Genomic DNA, 26,326 nt, shown 5'->3' with positions numbered 1-26,326 from the left:
ATAAATTTATGAAATTCATAAAAAACACTATAGGGGTGCTGATATGTAATAAGTAATCATACCTATATCATTAACATTGAATGAATCAAGAATGATGTCACTTGAAATCACACACAACTCAAAAACATAAACCAAACAAAGCTATTCTGAAAAATTGATAATTATCACCCAAGTTAATATTTGAAATAAATGATTTAAATATTACAAAAACATTTCAAGAATTCATATCATATATTATTCTAAAACGTAATATTGTTGGTTAGCTCCTTCGGACAGACAGAAACTACTGTTACACAGAGTAGAGATAGGACTGAGAATACGTAAACTTTGGAGTATCAAAGGGAGAGAACCACTTCCAGCTAAAAGGATGTCCAAATACTGTCTTTATGCTGAACCATTTAGACTTCTGTTCCCAAGTCGGCTGCTCTTTCTTTAGGTGTTCAATGCCCTGAAAATAACAAGAAATCACTAACATATTAACAAAATTGAAATTGAAAATCCCTGAAACAAGAAAAAAATTGAATAAAAAATGAAAGATTTACAAGTAGATTCATTGAAAAGTACAAGGAGAAAAAGACCAGATGTTTCTAAATGGTAAATACCCAGTGTTTCATCAACAACATTGCCATGTAAAGCCTGGTCAATTCAAGTCACAACACCTGATGACGAAGATCCATAAATACATTAGCAGTAATAATAGAAACAATTATTAAATGATTCAAAAGATTGGAATGTTTAACAACTACAGAGAAGGCAACTAAGACAAGAGGCCCATGGGTCTTAACGCACATCTGACTGATGGTAAAGACCTATACAGGTCTTAAAAGCTCAAGTGGTAGTGTGAACATCATGTGGTTCCAACAATTCTGAATATTGTAGTAGTTAAGGAAGTAAACACAATAACAGTGTTCATTTCAGGTTTAAAATCTATTTGTCAACATTACAGCTATACTGTACCCAAAAAATCACAAAACTTGGTCAGTACTTAAGATTGTTACATGCAAATTGGAGCTGAAACCCACAGTTGGAAATTGAAAAGTTTAAAATAAGTATTTGTCCAGAAAAACCATGACGGAGAGATCATATTACAAAATGGCCACCATTACTGCCATGTCAAAAAGTCAAGAAAGACAAAATATAATACTTATAGGACTGTTGGATAGATATATTATGGTATGGTTAAATAGAAGCTTCTATTATGTTACATTGTATTTTAATGAGAGGAGAAAAATCTTGAACGAAAAATCCTGTACATGCTGGCAAATTTTAACATATCAAATTTTATTTTCCCTTCTGGAACAGATTTGGATTGATTTGTATGCAGATCTGGTGTATTTGGTGAACTGCAGATATTGACTGTTGAATCTAGTGTAAGTGAGATTTATATAGTTGTATCAAAATTCAAGGACAGTTCCTTAAAGATTTTCTACAATGCTCAAATCTGAATTTTATTATCTCTATTGAATTTTGGTGAAATACTTCCAAGAATAAATTCATTACTTTTTAACGAGAAATTAAAGAACACATTCCACACAATATTGCCGCCATCTGAAACATGTAATTCTTTGGTTATTGAATTTTCAACAGCAATTTCTTTTTTTCTAACAAAATTTAAACATTTCTAAATTAGAAATGAACTTTCTCAATTAACCTTGGTCTTGTTGCCATTAAACACAAATTCATTATACCTGGTTCATATTAAACTTAACTTTGTTATGTAAATCTATCAGTATGATATTTCTCAAGCTATATCTTCTCTGTGAATGGTAATTGATCGGTTGTGCCATTCATTTCCTGAACTTTAAAACCTAACATAACAGGGTTACACTGCAGCATATTAATTCCCCTAAAATGTGAAACCATGTTAGCGAGCAACATTGACGTAAAACCGCTATAAAATTCAATACGTAAATCAATCAATCATATCATTTTTCTGACAGATTATATTAAGTCTAACTACAAATTTTTGAAAGGTTTTAATTCAAATTTTTATCACAAAAATTGAAAAAAGTCAGATAATAATATTGATGAATAGATTTACCTGTAACATCAAACAAAGCTAATGGCTATTGTTGAAATTCAATTACCAGTCAATTTCATCAATAAAATGTATAGAAAACCAAGAGGCTTATGCACCGACCTTAATGGCAATCTGACAATGAAGTCCCACATATGATATATACAACAGTTGTGGTAAAGTCAATTCTGATATTCTAACAGCTCAAATGACATGGAACAGACAGGGGCAGCACAGATACCAGAATAAAAATGATGGTAACTGCATGCTGCTGTTAAAAGGTGGGGATATAATTTTTTTGTATCATTTAGATCATTTGATGTAGCATAAGTACAGAGCCACATTGATTTATAGTCCACTAATATAACAGCAGTTACAGTTAAGTCTGTGACGATGATGTTACTGTTTACCATCCATACGTGTTACGACTCTCTCAGAAGGCTATATACAGTATTTTACGCAACAGAAAGAAAGCTATCATTATTTACATGGTTTACAGCACCGATGAGACTCCAGATAAAAATTCTGTAGAATATCTGATTAAACTACGGACAGTGTTTGCTTTAGACTATCCTTATGATTAATTAGGCTCTATAAGCAACACCTTCGGCTCGACCTTCAGCCCTCATATGATCTTCACATATCTTGTGATTTCTCCCAAATGTCGATCTGTGACTATATGCCACCGTTCTACCAGGACAATGCGCTATCCAGTGACATCTAAGGCTACACACAGTAAATAGAAAAGATGAAATTGTGATTAATGACGCTGCTATACCCATGATAACCCTGAGCAGAGCCAACTTTTGGCCAAATCAATACCATAAATATCTATAAGTACAATTCTTAAGCAGGCAAAATCCTCCAAAATGTCAGCTGTTACCAAGCGAATCTCAAACATAAAAAAAAGGAATTATCAAATTGATTTCCATGGATGTAAACTAATTTTAAATGTCAGGCAAATATAACATTGCTGGATTTAATCTTCGACTATTAAAGGATAATTGACTTACTGAAATCATGCGTTAAAATGAAATAAATCTGGTAGTCAGTAAAAATGTATTCAATTTGAAAATATCAAATAGACGGCCTGATGCAGCCAAATTACTCAATCCAGTCTGGAAAAGGCAAGCCAATGGGGAAAACAAAATAAAAAATACTAAAGTAGGTTTTATAGGAACGGCTTTATGTACTGTTCTAATTCAAAAGACTCATTTCTACTGTTATTGTGTACAATTACCAACAACTGTTTTGTCTTTAATACTATAATGAAAAATTTATCACCATGGTTTCATATCAAAATTTGACCCCAGATTTTTTTTTTTTTTTAACAATCAAATTGCTTGAATTGTAGATACATGTAACATGTAGCTAGGTATATTGTTAAATGTGCTGTTTTCATAGGTTAGAGGTGGGGGTGGGGAAACATACAGGAAGTTCCTCAATCGATTCCTTTCATTTTGGTACAGTAGAGTTCACCTCTAATCCACTACTCCTTTTGAAGCTGGTAACACCTGTGCAGTCTTACGATGCATAAAAATAAACAATTTGAATATGCACCCATCAGAACCCTGTCATGTTTTAACAAGAAAATAAATACCGCATTCACTTGGATGTCAAACAACCACAGCACTTTATATGACTGTAAACTCCTCAGAATATCTTCAATATGTTTATATACATAATAACTAGTGATTACAGCTTGTCTACAGCTGTCAGAAATTTCGTAAGTTTAGTTGGAGTAAGAAGGAATGTAAACATATCTAGATGTTTTATCCTTTACTATCCCTTTTTCTACGTTACATGTTGTGTGTGTTGAAAAACCAACGGCTAAATAATCCTCAAACAGACCGGTGTTTAACAACAAATATTAAGTGATTTTGTGTTCAGGTGCTATTTCATCTAATATTGAATAATAGTCTAGTGTATAGCTGCCAAAAGTTTAAGTTTAAAGAAACAGACAGGATATTTCTTAAATACACGTTGGTGCAGAAAAGTCAACAGACAAAGAAATTTCAGATGCACATGGTATTTCAAAATATGTTGCTACCTTTCATCTTAAATTTCTAAAGCAACCTGCACAAGTAGTTACCTTACGCATAATAAACTTTTACCTTTCCTTCCTGCAGCCAAAGGGGTAGTCCTCAAGGTACCTCAAGTACTTAAAATGTATTAATTGGTTTATTTAATCTTCCTTCCATGTCTGACCCCCTCATATATATGATGTTAGCTTATAACATTACTATAAATCAGAGAGGTCCTATGTACACAACACAGTATGTGTTTGTGAACATGTATTTGGATATAATAATGCTGTAACCTAATTTCAGTGATGAAAAAACAGTTCGCAGTTGATCAAGATCCATTTTTTTTCATTTAAACAAATTCCTTACCTTTTCTCAGACATTTTACATAATAAATGAAACACTTTCAAAACAATAAAAAGTTAAAATTTTCATGTTGTCAATACAGTATCAAAATCACATTTTTAAAATAAATTTTTGAAAAGTGCTAATCCCACAAAGAAATAATTCTTTAATTATTCTTTAAATAATAAGTCACGTGTAAAATGACCAGCATAATTGGCCATAGTATTCACTTTCAACTACAGACAACAGAATTACTGGGTTATATAATAATATACTGTGGACAATTAGATCTTCAATGTCAGTTATCTAAATAAAAAAAAATGCTTGTTAAAGGTCAAAATCTCTCAACTTTTCTCCTAGGCTACATCTTTCAGCCATAAAAAAATTCAACGTCTCTCGAACTGTTCTATTTTTAGAAATGATGACCTTGACCTTATGAGTTTCTTAAATTGATCATACTCTAATGCTTTACAAATAAGTACCTGTTGTGTGATATTAGGAATTACCTGGGGTGTGTTTAATACCATTGGCCAGTTGCACAATTTAACTTTTTATTAAAGACAGATGTCTTACCTATAGTGCTTGACATACACATACACTGTCACTGTCACATTATGATCACAAATACCAATCAAAACATCTGGGTTTATTGTCCCATCAACAGCCTGCCAACAGAGTGATTTTAAAGCAAGGTCTCCTTGTATTAGCTCATTTCTACAGGTACCTCACTGAACAACATACAGGAAGGCCAATCGCATGCCATCAAGAGAAAATGGACCACAGGGTCTATTACCTTAAAACATTTCTCATCCTCCTGAGAAAAACAAATTGACTTATATATACCTGTTCCGAAAAACTTGAACAACATACAGAAAGGCCCATCGCATGCCATCAAGAGAAAATGGAGCACAGGGTCTATTACCTTAAGACATTTCTCATCCTTAGAAAAACAAGCTGACTTATATATACATGCCCCGAAAAATTTGGATATATAAGTGACACAAAGTGTACATATATGCATAAATGTATATCTCTTTGGGTCACAGATTTGAGGCCTATGTGGGCAGTCACCAGGTAACGACTGCAGGTCAGTAGTTTTTCTTCAGGAACCCCAGCTTTCCTCCACTACCTAAACCAGGCATGTCCTTAAACGACCCTGACTGTTAATAGGTCGTAAAGCAATAATAAACTATATGCATATCATAGAACACATATGTGTAACTTTCAAATAAATTGTCAGTCCTTTCTTTTCGAAGTATAGTTTGTGTCCATGTCATTTGATTCCCTAACTTTACACAACGTCTCACAAAATTGCAGCAAAAGATTAACATTGCATTTCTCATGTGCAGCAGAATTAGAAATCTTAGGGTTAATTTTGGGGTTTAAATATCTAGTCAAGATAAGATTTACACAAATTGATACTGTCATATCTCTTCCTGACACAATGAAGGAGCCGTAAATTTCTGTTAATGGGCACAAATGATCCAATCAATGTTGTCATTAATGAAGGTGATAGCTATGACAGATCTGTAGGGCAGCCATGTTTGGCTGTGAAATGTTAAGAATATCAATAACGGTTATATAATTAAGCTAAAGAGTCTATAATGTTAAGATGATGTGGCCTGGCAATTAATCTGGAGACTTAATTTCCATGACTGTTTTCTTTCCAGCATTCAGTACCATAAATCATTTTCTTTCTCAATAGTTAATAGGGCCAATGTTAATAAACAGGACACTTTCAAAATCCTTAAAATATTCAATTCAAATTCAAAAACAGGTAAATAAGTAGATGTCATTCCATGACATTATGGTATACAGTACTGTCTTACTATTAAGGGATCTTCACACCATGAAATTTCATCGTAGTGTACTGTAGAGACAATCAGAACAATGACGAAAGAAGAGAGGGCAGTATGTCTATTTCAAACTCAAAGTTGAACAATGACCTAAACCTACGTTTAACCCCAATTACACTTTCAAAAAATCTACATAACATCATTTTTGGCTTTATGCCCTGAACACAGCCATCAAAATTGAACAGTTTTTATAACTCTTCTAAATTGGAGACAAGTTAAACAATTTTACAACACAGGCAATAGGAGTATAAATGAGACTCTTCAACCTTAAAATAGTAGTAATGTCTTCATGCTTAATGTATGCTATTGTCACAGAGCAGAGTTTAAAAACCTTCTATTGCAGAATTTAAACCAGTACACATGGCTCTCCTTGGTTCTAAATTACTTCCCAAGGTCAACTGCATTTTGTTTCTCTTGAAACCTTAAGTGGTTTTATACCGTCATTAATATACTTAATTGAATCAGCATTACAACTGCGTTTAACGATATAGTTCAATAACATGCAAGATGTAAGCTCGGAATGGATATTGTAACTAAATTTCAGGGGCGTATATACCCCAAGCTATAGCTTTTGCAGATCAGTGTTACAGATTTTGTTTGATTTGTTTTTAATGTTTTAACTTTTACTCACTGGTTTGGGAGGAGGTGTTTTTGCCTCATTTAGAGAAGTAAATTGGTAAATTGGGCAGGAAATCTTCAGGAGTGAACTGCAATTTCTCGGAATCAGCGCCAAAAAGCAGCCCTTCTTGTATATCTATGTTTTCATTAAATTTGGACAGTTCTAATCTAGACTCTAAGCAGCTATCAGTAACTTAAAAGTGTTTTTGGTAAAAAAATTATTCCACTGCATCCTAGCTTCTACATAGCTTGTCTTCCTCCAGAATTAAGGAAAGCAAAGAGATCACAATTTCAGGTCTCAATCCAATCTATACATCCAAAAAAGACTTTAACGTAAATCACTTAAATGGACAATGAGTTACCTCACAATTATCTTGCTTTTTTGGTGGGTTTTTTTTCTTAAATTTGTTGTGGTTTTTCCATAACTTGTTTTAAATATTTTTTGCTTTTGTTTGCTTAAGGTTAGATCAGTTTAGAAATAAAATTAATATCATCAGCTGTCACAACTGACAATTAACAGATGATCATACCAACAAACATTAACTGAACCTTTATTACTGATTGAAACATTTTTTTTTTTTAATTTTGAGATAAGTTTTGTAAATTTGATACTGTAATATCTGTAAAGCTACAGCCATGTATTAAACACTGACTCTACAATATGAAATCCCTTCTATAATGTGGGTATGGTGACTATTATAATTCTATTTTTCATATTAATGGACATTTATATAATCACATGTGCATATTATCATAAACAAGATGGGTCCTCCTTAAGTCTTTAATATATTATTGATAACACCTTGTAGTTACTAAAAAGGATGAAAAAGTAACACCTCATTTTATCAAGTGTTGAAAATATACAATCATTATGTAATATTGTATCTATCCTGTAATAAGCCCAGAGAGAGGGCCAAAACATAACACTTGACTCAAAAAAGTTTGGGTATGCTTATTACAAGACTAATAATGTCTGGTTTTAGAATTTTAAAGCTGAGCTATTGAGTAAGTATTAAAACAATAAAGACCCACATGTACTTATTATCTGGCAATGCTGGAAAGATACAGCAGTTAAAATGGAATAACTGTCTAACTCAATCCTTAAATACTTACACCCAACTTCATTATTTTATATAAAGACAAAGTTCTCATGTACTACCACCTCCATATATATAAAGCTTTCACTACCAATCTAAACTAAGAAACAGTTTTAAACCCTTACTACAAATCAAAATTTTACAAAATCCTTGTTTTAGGTCATTCCATCGTGAAAGAGATCTTCTCTACAGGAACATCAAGAAAGCATACTAACATATGAGCAGAATCATAATCCACTCTTAAATTATACTAAGGAAAAATATGAGCAAAGGAAAAATTTACATGGAGATGCCTGAAAAATGTACATGGAGAATAAGACCAGGTGTTCCAGAAAAGTAAGCTTCTTATGCTTTGTTGAAAACATCTTCCATGTAAATCTTGGCCAATCCAAGTAAGTAATGTCACATCCTCAAAGGAGAACGAGGTATACAACAATGGAACCAACATGCAAATAAGATCCAACTTGCTAAGAAGAGATTGAAATACTATGCACTCGTATCCAGGGTAGACAATCTTGGTTAAACAAAATGTTTTCTTACCTTATGATTTCAGATATAAATGAAAGGACATCTTTGTGAGACTCCATTTTGTTTATATATATACATATTATGTATTTGAACTCAGGAAAAACCGCAACCTTTATTTTCAATGCCATATAAGGAATAGTTGTACTCACTGTTTCATCAGTACAGATGCTAGACAGCTGTGTGCCACACATGATAGCAGTAAATATGCCAAACAGCAGACTCTCAAAGATGAGGAATATTAGGAAAACTGTTGTAGCTGGTGGTGAAATCCCTGAACAATCTGCAAAATAAAACAACTCAACTGATCTTTCTTTTTTATTAAGAATGAAAATTTAACTAAACTAAGAATAATTCCTTAACAGCATTACTGGACAGAGTTGGTCAGTTGATGTAACGGGCAAAAGCCTTGCCTTTCACCAAGGTGACTAGTGTTGTAACTTGTCTGATCCTGTGAAATCCGATTCTCCAGTTTTATCTCCAGAATAAAAACCATCTGTCAATTTGACAAGATCTATCAGAATTAAGTACAAATGAGTTGATTGATGTATATAGCTGTTTCACAGAATTGTCATAAACGTTTTAAAGCTTGCAGTTTGAAATGTATGATCAGACATGGCTTTGTCACACTTGATCAAGTAACCCTGATTTCAACATCAAAGTCAGGATTTTTTTCTAACATTTTTACATAAAAAAAAGAACATTGTCTTAAGTTAAAAAGGATAAATGAAATGAAAGATTTAATGCTTTTTAATCATACATTTATGTTCATGTATATTCTATTATTGGAAGCAAATGGAAATTAAATGATTGATGGTAAATTTTTGGTACTGTATCTCATAATATAAAAACAGGTACACATAACATATATAATCTAAATTCAAATCTGATAACCACTATCCTTCAATTTCTGGTTTGTTTTATGAAGATTGTAATTTAAATTGCATGTGATTTGAGATCATTCAAAGTTTGAATTCTGTATCATAAACACTACATGGTTGGGAAAGACATTTTTTTTTCAAAAGTTGATGATTTTTAAATCATGATTTTTCAAACACTATACTGAATGTGCTGACTGATTAGGTAGAGACACATTCATCATTTCCTGGTCAGTGCTAACGTCGGTCAGTGATACAGTCACATGTCACATGTATAATCCGTCATCGAACAGTTGAGTGGACATTGGCTATCAGTGATACTGACCATTATATATTGTCCTTACTGACCAGACACTGACCTAACCACTATAAATCAACACATTATTGCTGTTATGTTAGAACACACAAGTAAATAAAGTAACCATTCACAGACATTAATACAAAATGTTTTCACTACCTTAAAACATTTCTAAGGTAAAAATGCCTAATTGATAACAATTACTCTGCTGCTAAAGCTCACCCTTTCACATTCAAAACCATTGTTACTGCCTGGAAGCAGACTTATTTTTTTCTAGAACAGTTCACTACACAATGGAGTCTCCTACGATAGAAGCAGTACAACACTTGAGGTTTCAAGGTATCTATCTCCTATATCATAACATTGTAGCCCTTGATGCTTTCACATAAAACCACTTGAGGTTAATATTCATTTTTTATTTTTACCAATAACCCAACAGCTACCAGTATAAGTTCAATAAACAGCTGCATGTGCATTTGACAAGTTGAGAAAAAAAGATATAAAAATTATTCACTATGGCTTGAATGTGTCATTTCCATTTTCTATTAACTGTAAATATAGATACAAATATTAATACATTCATATGAAATACGAATTTCCTGTCAATTCAAAATTTCACACTATTTAATTTGGTAGTGATAGTAAATTAATATAGTGTATAATTAAAAACATTTGTTATTCTGATGTAAAAATAAAAAAAAGTCAAAGCAAATACATTTTTAGGTTAATAAATAGGTTTTACAGTAATAATAATTCATCTTTCATGAAATATTCATTACTGCTACAACATGCCAGGGAAAATACTTATCTGATTGCATAACATAATCACAATATAACCTGTCTTTCTGAGATATTTCACAAAAAAAACTATATCAAGATTAAATTCCTAAAGTCTGTTGAACCATAAACAATTAACTGATGTTGATTAATTAGCTTATCATCAATTACAAATAAACATATACATGTATATACAAGGTTTCCCAAGCTGACAGGACTACAACCCACCAATCAGAATTTGCCATTGATATGACCTGGACCCAATTCTATTTCGGTCAACATTCGTTCACACTTTCCCTCTATGTATGTTATTTCCAACTTAATTAAGTCCTTGCACTCTTCCTCATAACAAGAGTTTTCACATGACTGACATATGCAATCTACGTCTAAATGAAATCTATCAATTTTGAAAAGAATTGAATGCACAGCTAACAGCAAAATAAATCATACTTGGACCAAGAAAAGTTCTATCATGCTTGGTCAGGCAATTTAGATGAGGACAAACAGTTTGAGCATGAACTTGTAGTTATAGTAATTCTCTGTAATTCATATATGTGACCTTAATCCAGCAATAAGAACTCACCCTTAAACATTTTTCCAATTTCTGCTTCGAAAGTTCTCGAATCCTCATATATTAGACAACCATAGATCTCCATTTTATTTCATTTCAATTTTGGCATTTCTTTTTTTTTTGCTACCTTTACTGACTGACCAAAAATGTTTAGTCCAATAAAATATCACCAGTAATAGGAAATTTATTTATGATCTTTAGTCCATGAATGATGTCATTTCAACAGAAAATTCTGATTTTGAAATGCTGAGCTTGAATAAAAGCAACTTACAACAGGTCAAAACAAATTCCTGCGAAAAGCCCAAACAGAAATCAAACGTGGGTGTCTAGCATGATAAGCCATTTATCAGCTCATACACAGTACTATGTTCTGATAAAGTCATATTATGCTCTGTAAGCTGTCGAGTGACAGAGACTGCCTTTCAACACTTTACAAGCTAAAGCAACAAAGTACATTAACAAACCAGGCACTCCTTCTACATGTGCTATTTACTCTCTGTTAAATCTGATCCCTTGAACTTCATTTAATCACAATTTACATTGTCAATTATCCTCTTTGAACAATAAACAGCTGTTTTACCTCCAAACCTATAAGTGTTGATGCTATGTTTGAAAATTAATGTGTATTTATTGTCATTTCATGTGCAGATTTCATTCCAGAATATTTTCCTTGTATAAATATATTATTACAAATGGGACATAAACGCCAAAAGCCTAAATAGCATTACAACCTGTTTTCTTAAGTAATTAGTAAAAACTTGTGATAAACAAAACATTTTAAAGCTTTACCCTTGAAACTCCTGGTTTTAACCATTATCTCACCAAACATACAGTACATTATCCAAGCTACAACATACATTACAGTATCTGTAGTATATTGTTGCAAAGAGCTTATGTAGCCAAGAACCTGGAACAATGTCGTCAAGTAATATGTCAAAAGGGATTTGTTCCATTAATCAAAGAAAAAAGAAATTTATTCTCCATTTCATGTTTGAAAACAACACTAATACATATGATTATTTGCAAATCTGAGGATTTCATCTCGAGACAAATGCATGCTTTGACACTACAAACACAAAGTGAATTACTAAAAGGAAATTTCAATGGCCTTGAATAAAGGATAAATTGTTTCATAAACAGTCTAATTGCATTGAAAATAAATTTCATCTAATTTCAATCTTAAATATAACTCCGAGAGGATATATTAAGGCATAACAATTTATTGACTGTTTTTATTGTCACTCTCAATGTTATTGATAATCTTGAATTGATGTCACAGAACAATATTGCCCACAAATTGATATTTCTGCATGTACAGGATTTAGGGTTGGCAATAACTTCTCGACTCTCTCATGTATAAACATGTATAAGAGAAAAATGGTGAAAAAACAAGGTCATACAAAATTAACAATATCCTATATGGAAAGTGGGTTATATTGGTTTGCCTGCAGCGGACACATATGACATTCTGGTAATTGAACGCTCCACAATAACAGATCTCTCCAACAGCATATATAGGCACAATATCAATTGTTCCTGAGAAATTGATCATAAACAGTATTATAACCATGAAATTTCCCGTGATTATTGAGACAAATTAAAAGTCTCAATTACTGTTCACATGCTTATCATTTCTTAGTACGAAATACTCACAAAATGCTAGGATGGTTGTGTCCAAAAAAGCATAAATTTTCAATTATATCTGTAATGATGTACAAATCAGCCATTCAGGTAGATTATAAAATTTCATCAATAGCATTTCTAATTTCTGTAGAAAATCTTATTCTCTCATGGATTTTCATAATGTGGTTGAAATTTTCTAATTCTCAAATTTAATACAAAAACAAAAATCAATATTAAGGAACTGCTGCTCATCTTTACTCATCACAAATTTGAAATATGCAATAATTTAAGAACAGTACCCTGGGGCCAAAAAACAGGTTCGTCTCATGCCAGTTCATATTCATGATTAATTGTACCATAAAAAATACAAATACGGAAATGGTAATAATTAGTCTACCATGTTTCAGAGCAATTGGAGAAAGATGAGGAACATCTTTGTAAAAAATTATGATGCTGAGAATTGAAAGGGCAATGACTCTTTCCTTGTTGAATCTTACTGTTATAGTATTAAAGACTACTAAACATGAAAGAAAATCAGTTGAAAGCAGTAAGAGATCTCTGGACATGTTTAACATAATGAAAACATCAACCTGCAGTAACATTAGAACAGAAACCCTTATGACAAAACCAGTAGATTAGAGTTTTATGTTTCTATGACAACATGGTCACCTCGTCAGACAAATGACCAGCGTGAAGCTTATTAGCAATCCCCTACGTAGTGTAAAGATGGTGAGGAATCAACCAACTTTTCCAACTGTACTACAGTTTTATGAAAGCTAAGGTCGGTATACAGATTATAGACTAAAATAAATACACAAGATGGTAATGATGCACTGTAGTTAGTTAGGCTAGGCTTTATTAACATTTGGTCGTAGATGTACGAGAGTCTATGGCCCCCATCGTCCCTATTTAGTACTGACCAGCGGTATTATCCTACAACGATACATTTTTACCATCCTGTTTAGTTTTTTTATCTATAATCTGGCTACATACCACTAAAACTGTCACGCTATACTTACAATTCTTACAAAGCTATTTCTAATGGATAATACTTATGCTCAAAATAGCAACTTTCCTTAAAAAACTATATTAAACTTCACCCCCTCCCCTTGGGAGATATAAGACACTGGATTCATGAAATTCATGATTCTGGTAAAGCACCTGAAGACCTTTCCATCTATGAGATGCATTTGCTTCTACTATACATGTATCTTGGTGTTCAGAAGACTTTTTAAATTTTAGTTGATTTGTCTGCTTTTGGCCCTGTCCCTAAGGCCCCTTGAGGATGAGGACCATATAATTCACTTTTATAGGAGGTTTATATAAAATTTAGAGAAAAAATTAATTCAGTAGTTTTTGAGAAGTCAAGATGTTTATGGACCAACGGTGCTGAACAATTGGCGGTCTCAACTGGGTACCATGAGACATTCTTTCAAGTCACATAAAAACTAATCTTCATACCATAATGATTACGCCTACCAAGTTTGAAAAAGATCGCTTGAATTCTGGGGAGGAAATCTCCAGACAAATGAAAGTTTATGCCGGAGGGACAGACAAACACCATACCATAATACATCCTTTCATTTTTTTCTTTTTCAGATGTATAAAACTACCAGGTGATAATTTGGTTTATATCATTTCTAGCTAATAACATGAAGAATAAAAAGTTTCTTGGGTGAGTAATTCTTCTTAACTAAGACTTTAAATTACATCAATGAAGCATGAAATTTATTTCAAATACAGCATTAATGACATACATTCTACAGAACAACCCTATACAGTTTCATCTATTAAAAGTATTCTCCATGTACTACTATATTTCTTTGATTCTACTTTATCGGACAGACAGACCGACAGATTGTGTTGACAAGTTTTGTGCAGTATTGATATTCAAGATCTACCTCTCTCTCTCTCTCGACAAAATCTGTCTTTCAAATTCTTGAACATAGAGACTAAATGATTGTCCATCATCAGAAAACATGTCACTTTACATATAGCTTTATATCTATCTAAATAGAATTCTGAAAAAAAAACCTCAAGGAATGGCTCTGAAAATATATATTGATTCCAATAGGAGTTGGAGGATGGAACTGTTGGTGCTGCAGGTTGGCAAATTAAAAGTTTAAATGAAACAGCTTGACATTTCCTATAAATAAATTATATATAAAGAACAGCGATGAACTGTTAGCACTTGATGAACTGGTCTCAAATGCTCTTTTTAGACTGGAAGAACTAGCTGTTACTTCCATAAAATAGAAACACATACAACACACAGCAATATCACTGTTCTATACATGGGCAAGTCAATTGTACACACAATCACTACATTGGCAGCTTACATATGTAATGAATATTACATACACATAAACTTTGCTAAATAATGAAAAGCGTTTGTAACCAGACAGAAGCATGCATGTAATACTAGAAATTTGCATTAACTTAAAATACAGATCATATTTTACCTACAAACATCATTATGTTCTATGCATAGTTAACTCCCTTGATAGTTTGTAGATATGAAATCTTTAGAATCTTGAATGTTGCTTTCCTTCTGACATGTGATTTACAAACGTGTCTAAGATTTTTTGAAATTTTGATAATCCTTCCATGATTAATTATTCATTGAGGAAACTTTTGTAGAAAACAGAAATCAAACTGTACATCAAACTTGTAGTAATTTCTGGTCTATGTGCAATCTATATTACAGAGGTCTAGTACACAACAAGAGGCCCACTGACCTTACTTGGTCATCTCAATGTAAAGACCTATATATGAAAAAAGCTAAATAGGTCTAGAATAAATTGCTCAACTACTCTACAGCTTACATAGAAGACTTTGTTGATTCGTAAAGACTTTTTCTGCAAACTTGAAATCATATTCTTTATACAGGCACTACACAAATGCTATTATTCCGAACACATTGTTGGTTGAAAAAGCATGCTACAGGCCCAATATGAAGACCATTGGCCTCTTGGTGATTGAGAAGAAGTTGCTTAAGCATTTCAACACATCTGACCCCTGTGACCTTGGAAATTGGTCAAGATCATTCATTATAACAAATTTAGAAGTCTTTTATCCATCCATGCTACAGGCCCAATATTAGCCCTGGGTCTGTGGTTATTGAGAAGTTTAACACCCGTGACCTTGAAAAATGGTCAAGGTCAATAATATGAACAAACTTGAGGGCCCTTTATTTCAGCATGCTACAAGCTTCATTGTTAAAAAGTTGTTTAAAGATTTTTACCTCATTTGTACCCTGTGACCTTTAAAATGGGTCAAGGTCAATCATATATACAAACTTGATAGACCTACATCCTAGCATGCTAAATGCTCAATATCAGCACCCTGGGCTTTTTGATTATTGAGAAGTTGTTTAAAGATTTTGACATTTGACCCCTGTGACTTTGAAAGTAAGTCCAGGTCATTCACTTTTACAAACTTGGTAGCCCTACAACATAGCATGCTACAGGCCTAATATCAGCACTCTGGGCATTTTGGTTATTGTAAAGTTGTTTAAAAAGATTTTGACATATTTGACCCCCATGACTTTGAAAGTAAGTCAAGGTCATTCATTTTACTAAACATGCTAGCCCTTCATTCCAGCATGTGACATGTCCAATATCAGTACCATGGGTCTTTTGGTTATTGAGAAGAAGTTATTTAAAGATTTTAACATACCTGACCCCTGTGACCTTGAAAAGAGGTCAAGATCATTCATTTAAATAAAGTTTGTAGCCCTTCATCCCATCATGCAACAGGCTCAGTATTGGCACTGGGTTTTCAGCTATTGAGAAGAAGTTGTTTGACTGGAAGTCTATGCATACCACATGGCGGACTGTGCACTGTGATGGACGCAATACAATGATTACAGGTTATCCTGACCCTTTGGGTCAGATGACCTAAAAATATTACATAGGTTGATATATTCAATAAATAACAAACCAATCATGTGGTAATCGAAAGATGGATACATATTACAGGGCTCTCATACCCCATTTTGGGACTGGGGCCTGGGGCCCTTAGAATCGGGAAAAATAATGGTGTTTTCCTTAGAATTGGTAAAACTTCGGGTCTAAATTGGGGAAAAAAGATACTATTTTGCATTGGGAATTCGACCCCAAATCTGGCAGATCGAGAGCCCTGTATTACCTCTAATTTACCATCAAAATGTCTACAAACCTTATACTATTAGAAATCTTTACATGTCACTGTATGGTAGCATATACCTTTAGCTGAATTTTTGTTCAATGTTCCCTTGGTATAGAGTTTTAGGAATTGATGTGCCTCAAGACAAATGGATACAAAATTATCCACAATAAACTTAGATTAGAGTTTAGAGTTTTCCTAATGCAATGTGTTGTGTCTGATCTGTGTGAAAATCTCTGTGTAAAAAAAAGTGTTTAAATCTGAATAAGTGATCAAAAGGATAGTAACATTTTTCTGAGCAATGTAACATTGGGAGAGAACTGTAAATTTTTAACATGCATACATTCATAGTAAAACAAATTTAATTTCATTAGGGAATCCATTTCAGATTGAAAATTGAAAGTTGTTGATTTTGTTTGACAGATCCATAAATCTGAGATCGCTTTGGGAGATACACATGCACTATTGCGCTTATCCAATCAGATATTTTATCTCTAGAAATTTTGGCAATTGTTTGAAAAAAAAAAAAAAAAAAAACCCAAACACGTTCTTGTAGTTCCCTTGAGATATCTTCAAACAGGTTAACAATCTTGAAACTTTTTCTTTTATTCAAAAATTAACAAATTTTTATTAGTACTTGAAAGCATAAAACAATCTGCCATTGTTAATGGCACGGAACAACAGGATCTAATCTCTTTACATTTATGTTAGTAGCAACACATCCAGCCAACTTAGAGAGTAATTTCTGACAAAAAAACAAGTGTTTTTATCCCTTATTTTTTTCTTATTTCAACTATTTTATAATCTTTACAAGTCCTATTGTGAATGGAGATAACAACGTCCATTTCCAAGATTGCTGTGCATCCAGATAAACACTTCCAATCAGTACTTCACTTAAAATCATGTGCATCATCATTACACTAAACCTGGTATTCAATCAATCGCCAGTCAAAGCCTGATGGAATTGTAATTACGTAAATAAGAACAATTTGTGCCAAAAATAGTTCAATTACACGACAAATTAATTTATGGTACATGAACATCAAACAAATCAGCAATTACTAATTTTCTAAAGAAACATTATCTTTCATGTATGAAAACATACAACAAACATTTAACCAGTATATGGGACAAAATTGACAACATTCTGGCTCATTGATTGTTTCATCTTTAAAAAACATCCTTGTCATTCTTATTTATAGCCTTGACCTCAGGACATAGTTATTTTCTTTACCTCATTAGCATCATAGATTGTTAGCACAAAATTTCATATAATTATTTTTGAAATCATTTCTTTATTATTTTTTTTTTATTTTCAATGCATTAAATTGTCCTCTGAAAAGTATACAAAAGAAGCTCGCATTTTCGTCTAAAGCAATATAAGATACAAAAAAATGAAATTTTATTGTCTTTTTTAAAATTTTAATATGGTTTCATCCTTAACTCAGTTTTCCCAAAGCATTGTTAATAGTTAACACTTAATTTGTTACAGAAAGAAAAAAAAATTGACTTGAGTCATCCCAGTACTAGCAACAGGACTTATTGAGGAAGCAACAATACCATCACATACAAGAGGCTTATCAGGTCATTATTACTGTACATGTAAAGCAAGACATTAAATGCAGATATTTGAAATGTTGTTTAATTAACTTTATGATTTATTTCAATATGTTCTCAGATAAAGAAATGGACACTTATGGACAATTTATCTCCCCTTTCCTGACTACTCCTTTTTTCTGTTAATATCTCCTGAACAAAAATATCAATTTTTGGTGCCTGAATTCTAAAATGGCAATCATAAGCCAGAGGTCAATATGTAGGTCACAGGTCACCATCAATATGTATATCTTTCATTCCCATACTTATAACAATGTAAAGTTATGTCTATGATCAATACATAGGTCAAAAAAATTCATAGGTCAAATTAGTCATCAATATTCTATACTTTTCAATTGTACATCTTATTACAATGCAAAGTAATTATACACGAAATGTCAACACATAGGTCACTAAAGGCCAAAGGTCAATCAAGTCATCAATATGAATCAATATGTGATACTACTGAATACCCCTTGATATGGTGCCTCACAGCAAATCCTTGCTGCTAGAGAACAGAGTACAGGCCTGCTGTGCTGACTCTATTTTTAGCAAATGTGTGTGCATATATACAAATATGTTGATGAGGATGATTTCCAAAATAAATTAATTACAACAGATCCCACAGGGATCTTGGTGCCCACCAGTATTTAATCTTTATTTGCTCTTTAAAAGTAGGATCTTCTCCCTTCTTTTTTCTTTCTCTTCTCTGTTTTTGCTCTTAATGAAAAGAAACTTGAACATTCCTTTGCAGAAACAATGATAATAATTTTTAATTGCCAAATGAGACTTTGTCTCAGGTGACCTAATAATGAGTCCCTTCTAATTGGATATTGCTTCTGATCATCACGACATGTTTAATCAAACCCTAACAGAGAGTTCCTCATAAAAATTTAAAACGAAAATATGTGTCAAACTATTCTGGTTGGTCTTTTTTTAGAATGAATGAGTCTTTTTGACTTGAATATCAATTCTGATTTACACAATTTACACAAGATGATCATTATGAAGTATCAAATTGACTATTTACAGGTAGAAAAAATTTCTACCTGTATTCCTTCCTTTGGTGAGCTCTACCAGAATACCCTGAGGGGTATCCATCTTGGATTCCTACACAGGTACACTGACTGACCACTTTTCACAGGACCTTGGATTGTCCAATAACTATATTGGCTTACAAAAACTATCATTTTTTGTGCAATTGACAATTCTTTTTGTACTCAGTGACCTATATGATCAGACCAACATTCCAACTGCGGATAAATCCCTTTTTGGATACTGTATACAAGGAAATTTTTGCCCCTGATGATTTTTTGGTGGACAGGTCGAGTGATTTCAAAACAGGGGTGAAAATTTGTTACATTTAAAAAATAATCCCTTTATAATCCTCAGAGAAGAAAATCAATATGTAGCGAATTCCTGTTTATATAGTACAAGGGAGAAAATATCCTGGGATGTAAGTATATTCAAGTATACCCACTAATTGATAAGTATCATCAACATTGATTGAAATCTAACTAGAGATTCCTTTAAGAAAAAACTGGGTGTTAGGTGATCCAAGTAAGACATCTAAGTAACACATTAGACCTATGATGGGGTAAATAAGAAATGAAGAATTAATCAACTGATCGACTTTTTAAAGGACAACCAGAGATGTTGGAAGAAGAAAGACAACTCTTAATGTAAAGTATTCATATGACGTGATGATTGAACAAACATTATAAAATCAAAGCATAGCTACTTAAAACCAAAGATGTTCGAAGAAGAAAGACAAATCTTAAAGGGATCGAATGGTTCAATTTCGTTGCTTTTTCCCATATGTTTGATTTCAGGTAGATATTGTAATATTTAAAATTAGATTCTTCACTCAATTATAACACTCTCTGAGAGGAATTGATGAAAGATTGTCAGCTTCAAACTAACACTAGTTGACACTTGCTGTTGTGTCTACCACCCATCACTGTTTTGATCGGAGATAGCGGAGTTCATCAAGTGACCTTTTGGAACCTTGTTTTCAGCCACCATTTTGTTATGATTTTGTATATATTTTTTTGTATGATTATGTAATTTGCCAAAACTAAATTTACCGGCAATGTTTCAATTCTTACTTTGTAAAATGACCTCTTGTTTCATGATATATGCATGACAGAGAGAAATAAATGAATTTTAATTAATCTGAATTTAAAATTGAATTCACAAAGACATTGTTTACACTCTCCTAACGAATATACGGGTAATATGAATTAGCTATTTCATTTTAATATTTTTACTTTGTTGATAAAATAGTTATAATTAACTGAAAGTACACAATTTTAACATAAATTCATGCTTTTTGTCAGATATGAAATGAATACTGAACAAGTTAGTCCCTTTAATATAAAACATTCATATGATGTGATTATTAAGAGAACATTATAAAACTAAAGCACAGCACTGTCAGACATCAGTCATCAAAAGTATTTGTATTCTGCCTTACTTGAGAAATGTATCTTGTGATTAATGAGACTACTTATTTATATTAATCACATCTTTTAAGTAAAATGTAAGGATATTCGATGGTGAGTTTCTCCCTCAAATATATAACAGAAACAAATTTTACTAGGGTACCAACCTAATATCTACATCAGTTTTGTGGAGATGAGAGAAATGGTTTCAAAGCTGTAGCCTGGAATGGAAAGTTACCACTAATTTTGTGGGTTTTTTTTTCTAGGTTTCCATAGAAAATCTTTTTTAAAATGAAATGTTGTCAATACCAAAAGGCACAATAAGGACACTAACTTAATATATATAGTAAGTTTTGTAAAGTTGAGTTGAAGAGTTTTGAAGTTATAGCCTGGAAAATCCAATGCACAGACGGACGGAGGTGTGGACAGAGCCCATATTAATTAACCCCACAAACAAGTTTTGCAGGTGATGATTATATTTGTATGGACACAAATAATTAGAGTAATTGATTTTTTACATGTACCATATTAATCACACAATAAATTGATCTTTGGTAATAATAAGCTCCTCTCCTCTGCATTGATGCTTGGTTAAAAACCTACTAATTTTATTGTTCTGTAAACAGCCCATTATCTGAATACAAGTAAAAAGATATGTGTTGGCGCCCTGGGCTTATTGTAAGACAGCGAAATATGTATATCTTTGTATTACTACAATATAGGGTACTTACGTTTCCACTCCTTCCCGACGCACATGATGAAATGGGTTATGGACATATACAGTGCATGACATGATATAATACATATATACATCTGAAAATAGAAAGTTAAAAGAAGTTTAGTATGTACAAGAAGTTTAACAAAACAAGCACATACATATTAACTCAATTCCTTAGCATATCATTTCTTACTGCAAGGTTTTTGTAACTAAAAATAACACCACTGGATAAACTTGAGAAGGAAATCAATATTTCATCAAACTGTCATATTGGAAACATCATAATTAATAGTTCATAGTACACTATCAAGGGTGCCTGGTATATACCTATAACATCTGAATATTAAGTAAATGAATTTCACAGTATATGAAAAATACAAAATACACTACAACAGATGTAAAGTAAAGATATGTATGTATACATATTTATGTACTTATAAAAACGCAAAATTTTCCCTGTTCCTAGCAAACTCAGAGCAAAAGAGTAATTCTCAAAGTGGAATATATAGAAACAGAAGATACTTTAATGTGAGGGCAAATCATTAACCACATAGAAAAAAAGATCACATGCTAAATCAATGTCACATTCTTAACTTAATGAAAACAAGATTTCTAAAGAAATCAATTTAGATCACTACACAGATAATCCTGAGAGGACAAACACTAGCTCCTCAAAACTGAAATACACCCCTCTACTTTTCTATTTTCGTTTGATTAAGTCACTGCCTCAGTGAAATGTTCAATTTTTCTTGGAGTTAGCTCCTTGGATTTTCCCTGTCTTATGCACTAGGCCAAACTGAAGATTTAGTACATGTATAACACTAATAATGTATCACATTAAGAATTATTTTCAATGATGATAACTTACTGTAAAGAGTACAAAAAATTTTTGATTCTTTTCTCCCACACAGTTGTTCACCCAGGGACAGTGGTGGTCCATCTTCCTTATACACCTTTGGCAGACACTTAAAAAAACCACATGATCACAATTAGGAACTAATCCTTAGTTGCATGAAAAATTTTGAAACTAGAAATAAGTAATTAGCCAATTGTAATAAAGACATGTTAAGTAGAATTTATAATCATAAACATAAATTCTATTTTATCCTCCTTGAATAAGCATTGCACAATGAATATGATTATGACAAACTTCAGAGAAATAAAGCACTTTAATCTGAATCACTGATATTGAGAAGATAAGAAGAATTTACTTTGTTACATCAGGGCTTCTTTTCGTTACTTAGATCTCAACAGGTATGATCACATTGGGATAGCCCCCAAATATATGTGAGAAACTGCAGACTTATGAAATTAAAAACAAGAGATTCCAGAGGGATCTTGGCGCCAATTATTGTTTGATCTTTATATATGCTCTTTGAAAGTTGGATCTTTCGCCTTCTTTTCTTTTTTCTTCTCTGTTTTTGCTCTTAATGATAAGACATTTGATCATTCCTTTGCAGAAATAGTGATGATAATGTTCACCCATCAAATCCAAAATGACCGCCTGGAAGCCATTTGATTTGTTCTTATCAGTCCCAAAATCAAACGAGCACAAGGAGAGACAAAAGGGAACACATGTATGAAATTTGAGAGATATCCATTCAGCATTTCTTAAGAAATAGCAATAACAATCTTCACTAAGCTAAATACAAGATGGCCACCTGTCTGCCATTTTGTTTTTCTGATCAGTCCTAAACTCAAACAGGCACAACAAGGGACCTAAAGGAACCTATACATGAAATTTGAGAAAGACCTATAGAGCAGTTCTCAAGAAATAGCGATAACAAACTTACAAAAGTCAAAATCTAAGATGTCTGTCTGTCGACCATTTTGTTTTTCTGATCAGACCCAAAATTAAATGGGCACAACTCGGGACAAAAGAAACCTACATATGAAATTTGAGAAAAAAAAACATACAGTAGTTCTCAAGATATAGCGATAACAAACTTTCAAAGTCAAAATCCAAGATGACCGCCTTTCGACCATTTTGTTTTCTGATCAGTCTCAAGATATCATTGGCAATACTAGAGACCAAAGGGATCCATCACTTACTTTTTAAGAAATAGCGATAACAAACTTGATTGAAAAAATCCAAGATGGCTGTCAGTCGGCCATTTTGTTTTTTCTATCAGTCCCAAAATCAAACAGGCACAACTAGGGACCAAGGGGAACCTACATATGTAATTTGAGAAAAATCCATCAAGGATTTCTCGAGAAAAAGCGATAGCAAAAATTGTTTATTGCCGGACGACAGACGGACAAACAACAGACCACAGATGCAGAGCGATTTGAACAACCCACCATTAATAAAAGCTGAAAATTTGAAACTTTGATCAACAAATTAAAACCAGTACCTGCAGTGGTGAGCTCTCTCAGGTTTGATGCTGACACACTTTGGACATTTAAATATCACTTGTCCATCTTCTAAATGCATTCTCTGTATGTTTTCTTTAGTAGCATTTCCTTTTGGAACAGCGCCCTGAAATACAAAGACCAAAAACGCCCTTATAAAAAACACACCAGATAATGCAAAGCTAACATTATCCACCATGCCCCACTGTTTAAAAGATAGACACACAATCATATATATATATATGTGTGTTAATATTACAACAAGTCTAACTTCTATTTGTTATTTTTAATTTTCCATATAAAGTATTGAAATGGAGAACTTCTACTAGCTTGATGCCTTGAACAGTTTAAGAGAACTAAAAAAACTTAATTTTGTGATTTGGCCTATCTGTTTACATGGTAACAGAACAATCATTTATAGGTAAATGGAGAACTTCCCCATAACAAAATGTTTTGAGTAATTATCTTGAAATGTTTCAGAGCACTGGATCAGAAAAACTGAAATTTGTAATGATGGATTTAGTTTCCATGGTAACAGAATAAAAATATAACTAGCACACTAACATAATATATACAGAAAGTTTTGTGGAGTTGAGTTGAATGGTTTGGAATTTGTAGCCCGGAAAGAAAAGTAAACACAAATTTTGTGTTTTTTGACTATGTTTCCACAGCAACAAAAAAAATATAAAAAAAATTAAATGTTGTTGATAGCAAAAGGCACAACTAGGGAAATAATTTAATATATGTAGCAAGTTTTGTGAAGTTGAGTTGAAAGGTTTTGAAGTTATAGTCTGGAAAATCCCTCGGACACACAGACGCACAAACGGATAGATGCATGCATGCACGCAGCCCAAATTAATATCCCCTACAAACGCATTTGGCAGGGGATAAAAAAAAAACCATACACACCGAAAAAGAAAATACCAAAATAAAATCACATCAAATGCAGTATATGAAGGAAACCTACTAAAATGTCCATTTAGTCCTGAAAAATATTCCATTGGAAAGGTGAAAGAAAAACTTTAGCATAAACTTTTTATAAAAAAGATGTATGCATTAATTATCTTTCATTGTGAGTCATTATCGAAATGTAATAACCTAATTCATTCTCAAACAAATCACACAGTTTACTGTACATATATTACCAGAAATTCTCCTAAAAGTTACTGCATTAATTAATATTGCCAAATGTTATACTTACAGGGTCTGACAACATCGTCCGAAGGTGTGAGGCAACAGCTAAGAAGGCAAAGAATTGAAATATAATTCCATTGATAAGGCTCCACTCTGTGTTGGGATTATACCACAGCATGACAAAAAACACAACATATTCAGCATACAGGACCAGAAGCCATGTAATAACAGCACAGACCCAACCACAGATGTCCCTGACACACCACGCACGTTTACAGGTGAAAAGCCATGCAAGACCAAACCGTTTACATATTGGTCCACAGTCAACTATTGTAACACCATCCTCTACTGGGCCCTTGTGTTTGGATTTGAGTGTCTTTATAACTGGTCCTTTAGGACGCTCCTGTTCTTCTCGATTCTCCCTGAAACATAATTTCAAGCTATCAATCAAAACATATATTTGTCATACTATGTCCCATGTCATGCTTATTCTGATAATTGCAATTAAGACATTTTACCACGTTAACCATCACATAAACATATAACTTGATAATAGAGTATTACATGTATATACTCTGTCAATTCATGATGACACCCAGACTTTTGATTTTGAAGAAGGTTTGAACAATTGCTTCATTTTCATGTTGATTCCAATCCAGATGGTTACATATGTATCATAAAAGCGAAGCTCTATACCAGTAACATGTGTGAGACATTTCATCTGCAATTGAAAAACTGTTCTGGAGTGGAAAGGCATAGAGAATAGGCGCTCCACAGTACCAGAGACTAATATTAATGTAAAATACTAAGGTAGCCCTTCAGCTTTCCTGAATTTGATTGAATTATGCTTAATTTTTACTTAACATAAAAATGATTTTACAGAAATGAAATTGGCATGAATTAAAATTTCTTTATTCCTCCAGGTACCCATCTCATTTTGCATTGCACTGAACGTGTCAGCTACGATCCGTGTCGGAAGTTGTTGCCTGTTAAAGTAAACATCGAATGGGTGAAAATAGAATATCGTGACAAGAAATCTACCAATCGGTCCCAATTTTACGTAAATAATGTATGCGTACATGTTTCTGGAATGCATTTCGTCCATCATCTGAGATTCAATGTCTCATATTTCAGCTAGACATCACGATGTGCAGTTTACTTGGATACCCAGAATGAAATTGTCAATGCCGATCTCGTCTGTGTGTAAATAATGCTTTTAAATGAAGTATTACGCAATGTGTAAGTCGTCAATGCAAATCACTTGAGTGACCCAGATGAAATAATATTGCTCATGTTTTGATGACGTT

The 26,326-nt window shown here is 32.7% G+C and overlaps 1 protein-coding gene across 1 annotated transcript; it reads right to left on the bottom strand.

Moving 5' to 3' along the window:
• Positions 1-289: 289 nt before the first annotated feature.
• On the bottom strand, positions 290-26,127 carry LOC132555043 (palmitoyltransferase ZDHHC3-like). Its single transcript, XM_060219382.1, has 7 exons — positions 26,099-26,127; positions 25,087-25,441; positions 23,888-24,012; positions 22,402-22,498; positions 21,547-21,628; positions 8,635-8,765; positions 290-448 (listed from the first exon to the last, which is right to left on the bottom strand). Exons 1-7 carry the CDS (start codon positions 26,125-26,127, stop codon positions 290-292), a joined length of 978 nt encoding a protein of 325 aa, XP_060075365.1.
• Positions 26,128-26,326: the final 199 nt, after the last annotated feature.

The sequence above is a fragment of the Ylistrum balloti genome, unplaced genomic scaffold (genome assembly GCF_031769215.1).
Source record: "Ylistrum balloti isolate Yb309-2 unplaced genomic scaffold, AGI_CSIRO_Ybal_v1 Utg370450, whole genome shotgun sequence".
Classification (NCBI taxonomy): domain Eukaryota; kingdom Metazoa; phylum Mollusca; class Bivalvia; order Pectinida; family Pectinidae; genus Ylistrum; species Ylistrum balloti.
This window is presented reverse-complemented; position numbering and strand designations above follow the sequence as displayed.

Excerpts from the sequence above, each read along its gene's own strand:
- LOC132555043 (XM_060219382.1), bottom strand. The coding sequence starts at position 26,127 with ATGATGGACGAAATGCATTCCAGAAACAT. Across the intron at positions 21,629-22,401 it reads AATTTTTTGTACTCTTTACA|ATGTATATATGTATTATATC; the intron begins GTAAGTTATCAT and ends TTCTATTTTCAG. Across the intron at positions 449-8,634 it reads GCATCTGTACTGATGAAACA|GGCATTGAACACCTAAAGAA; the intron begins GTGAGTACAACT and ends TGTTATTTTCAG.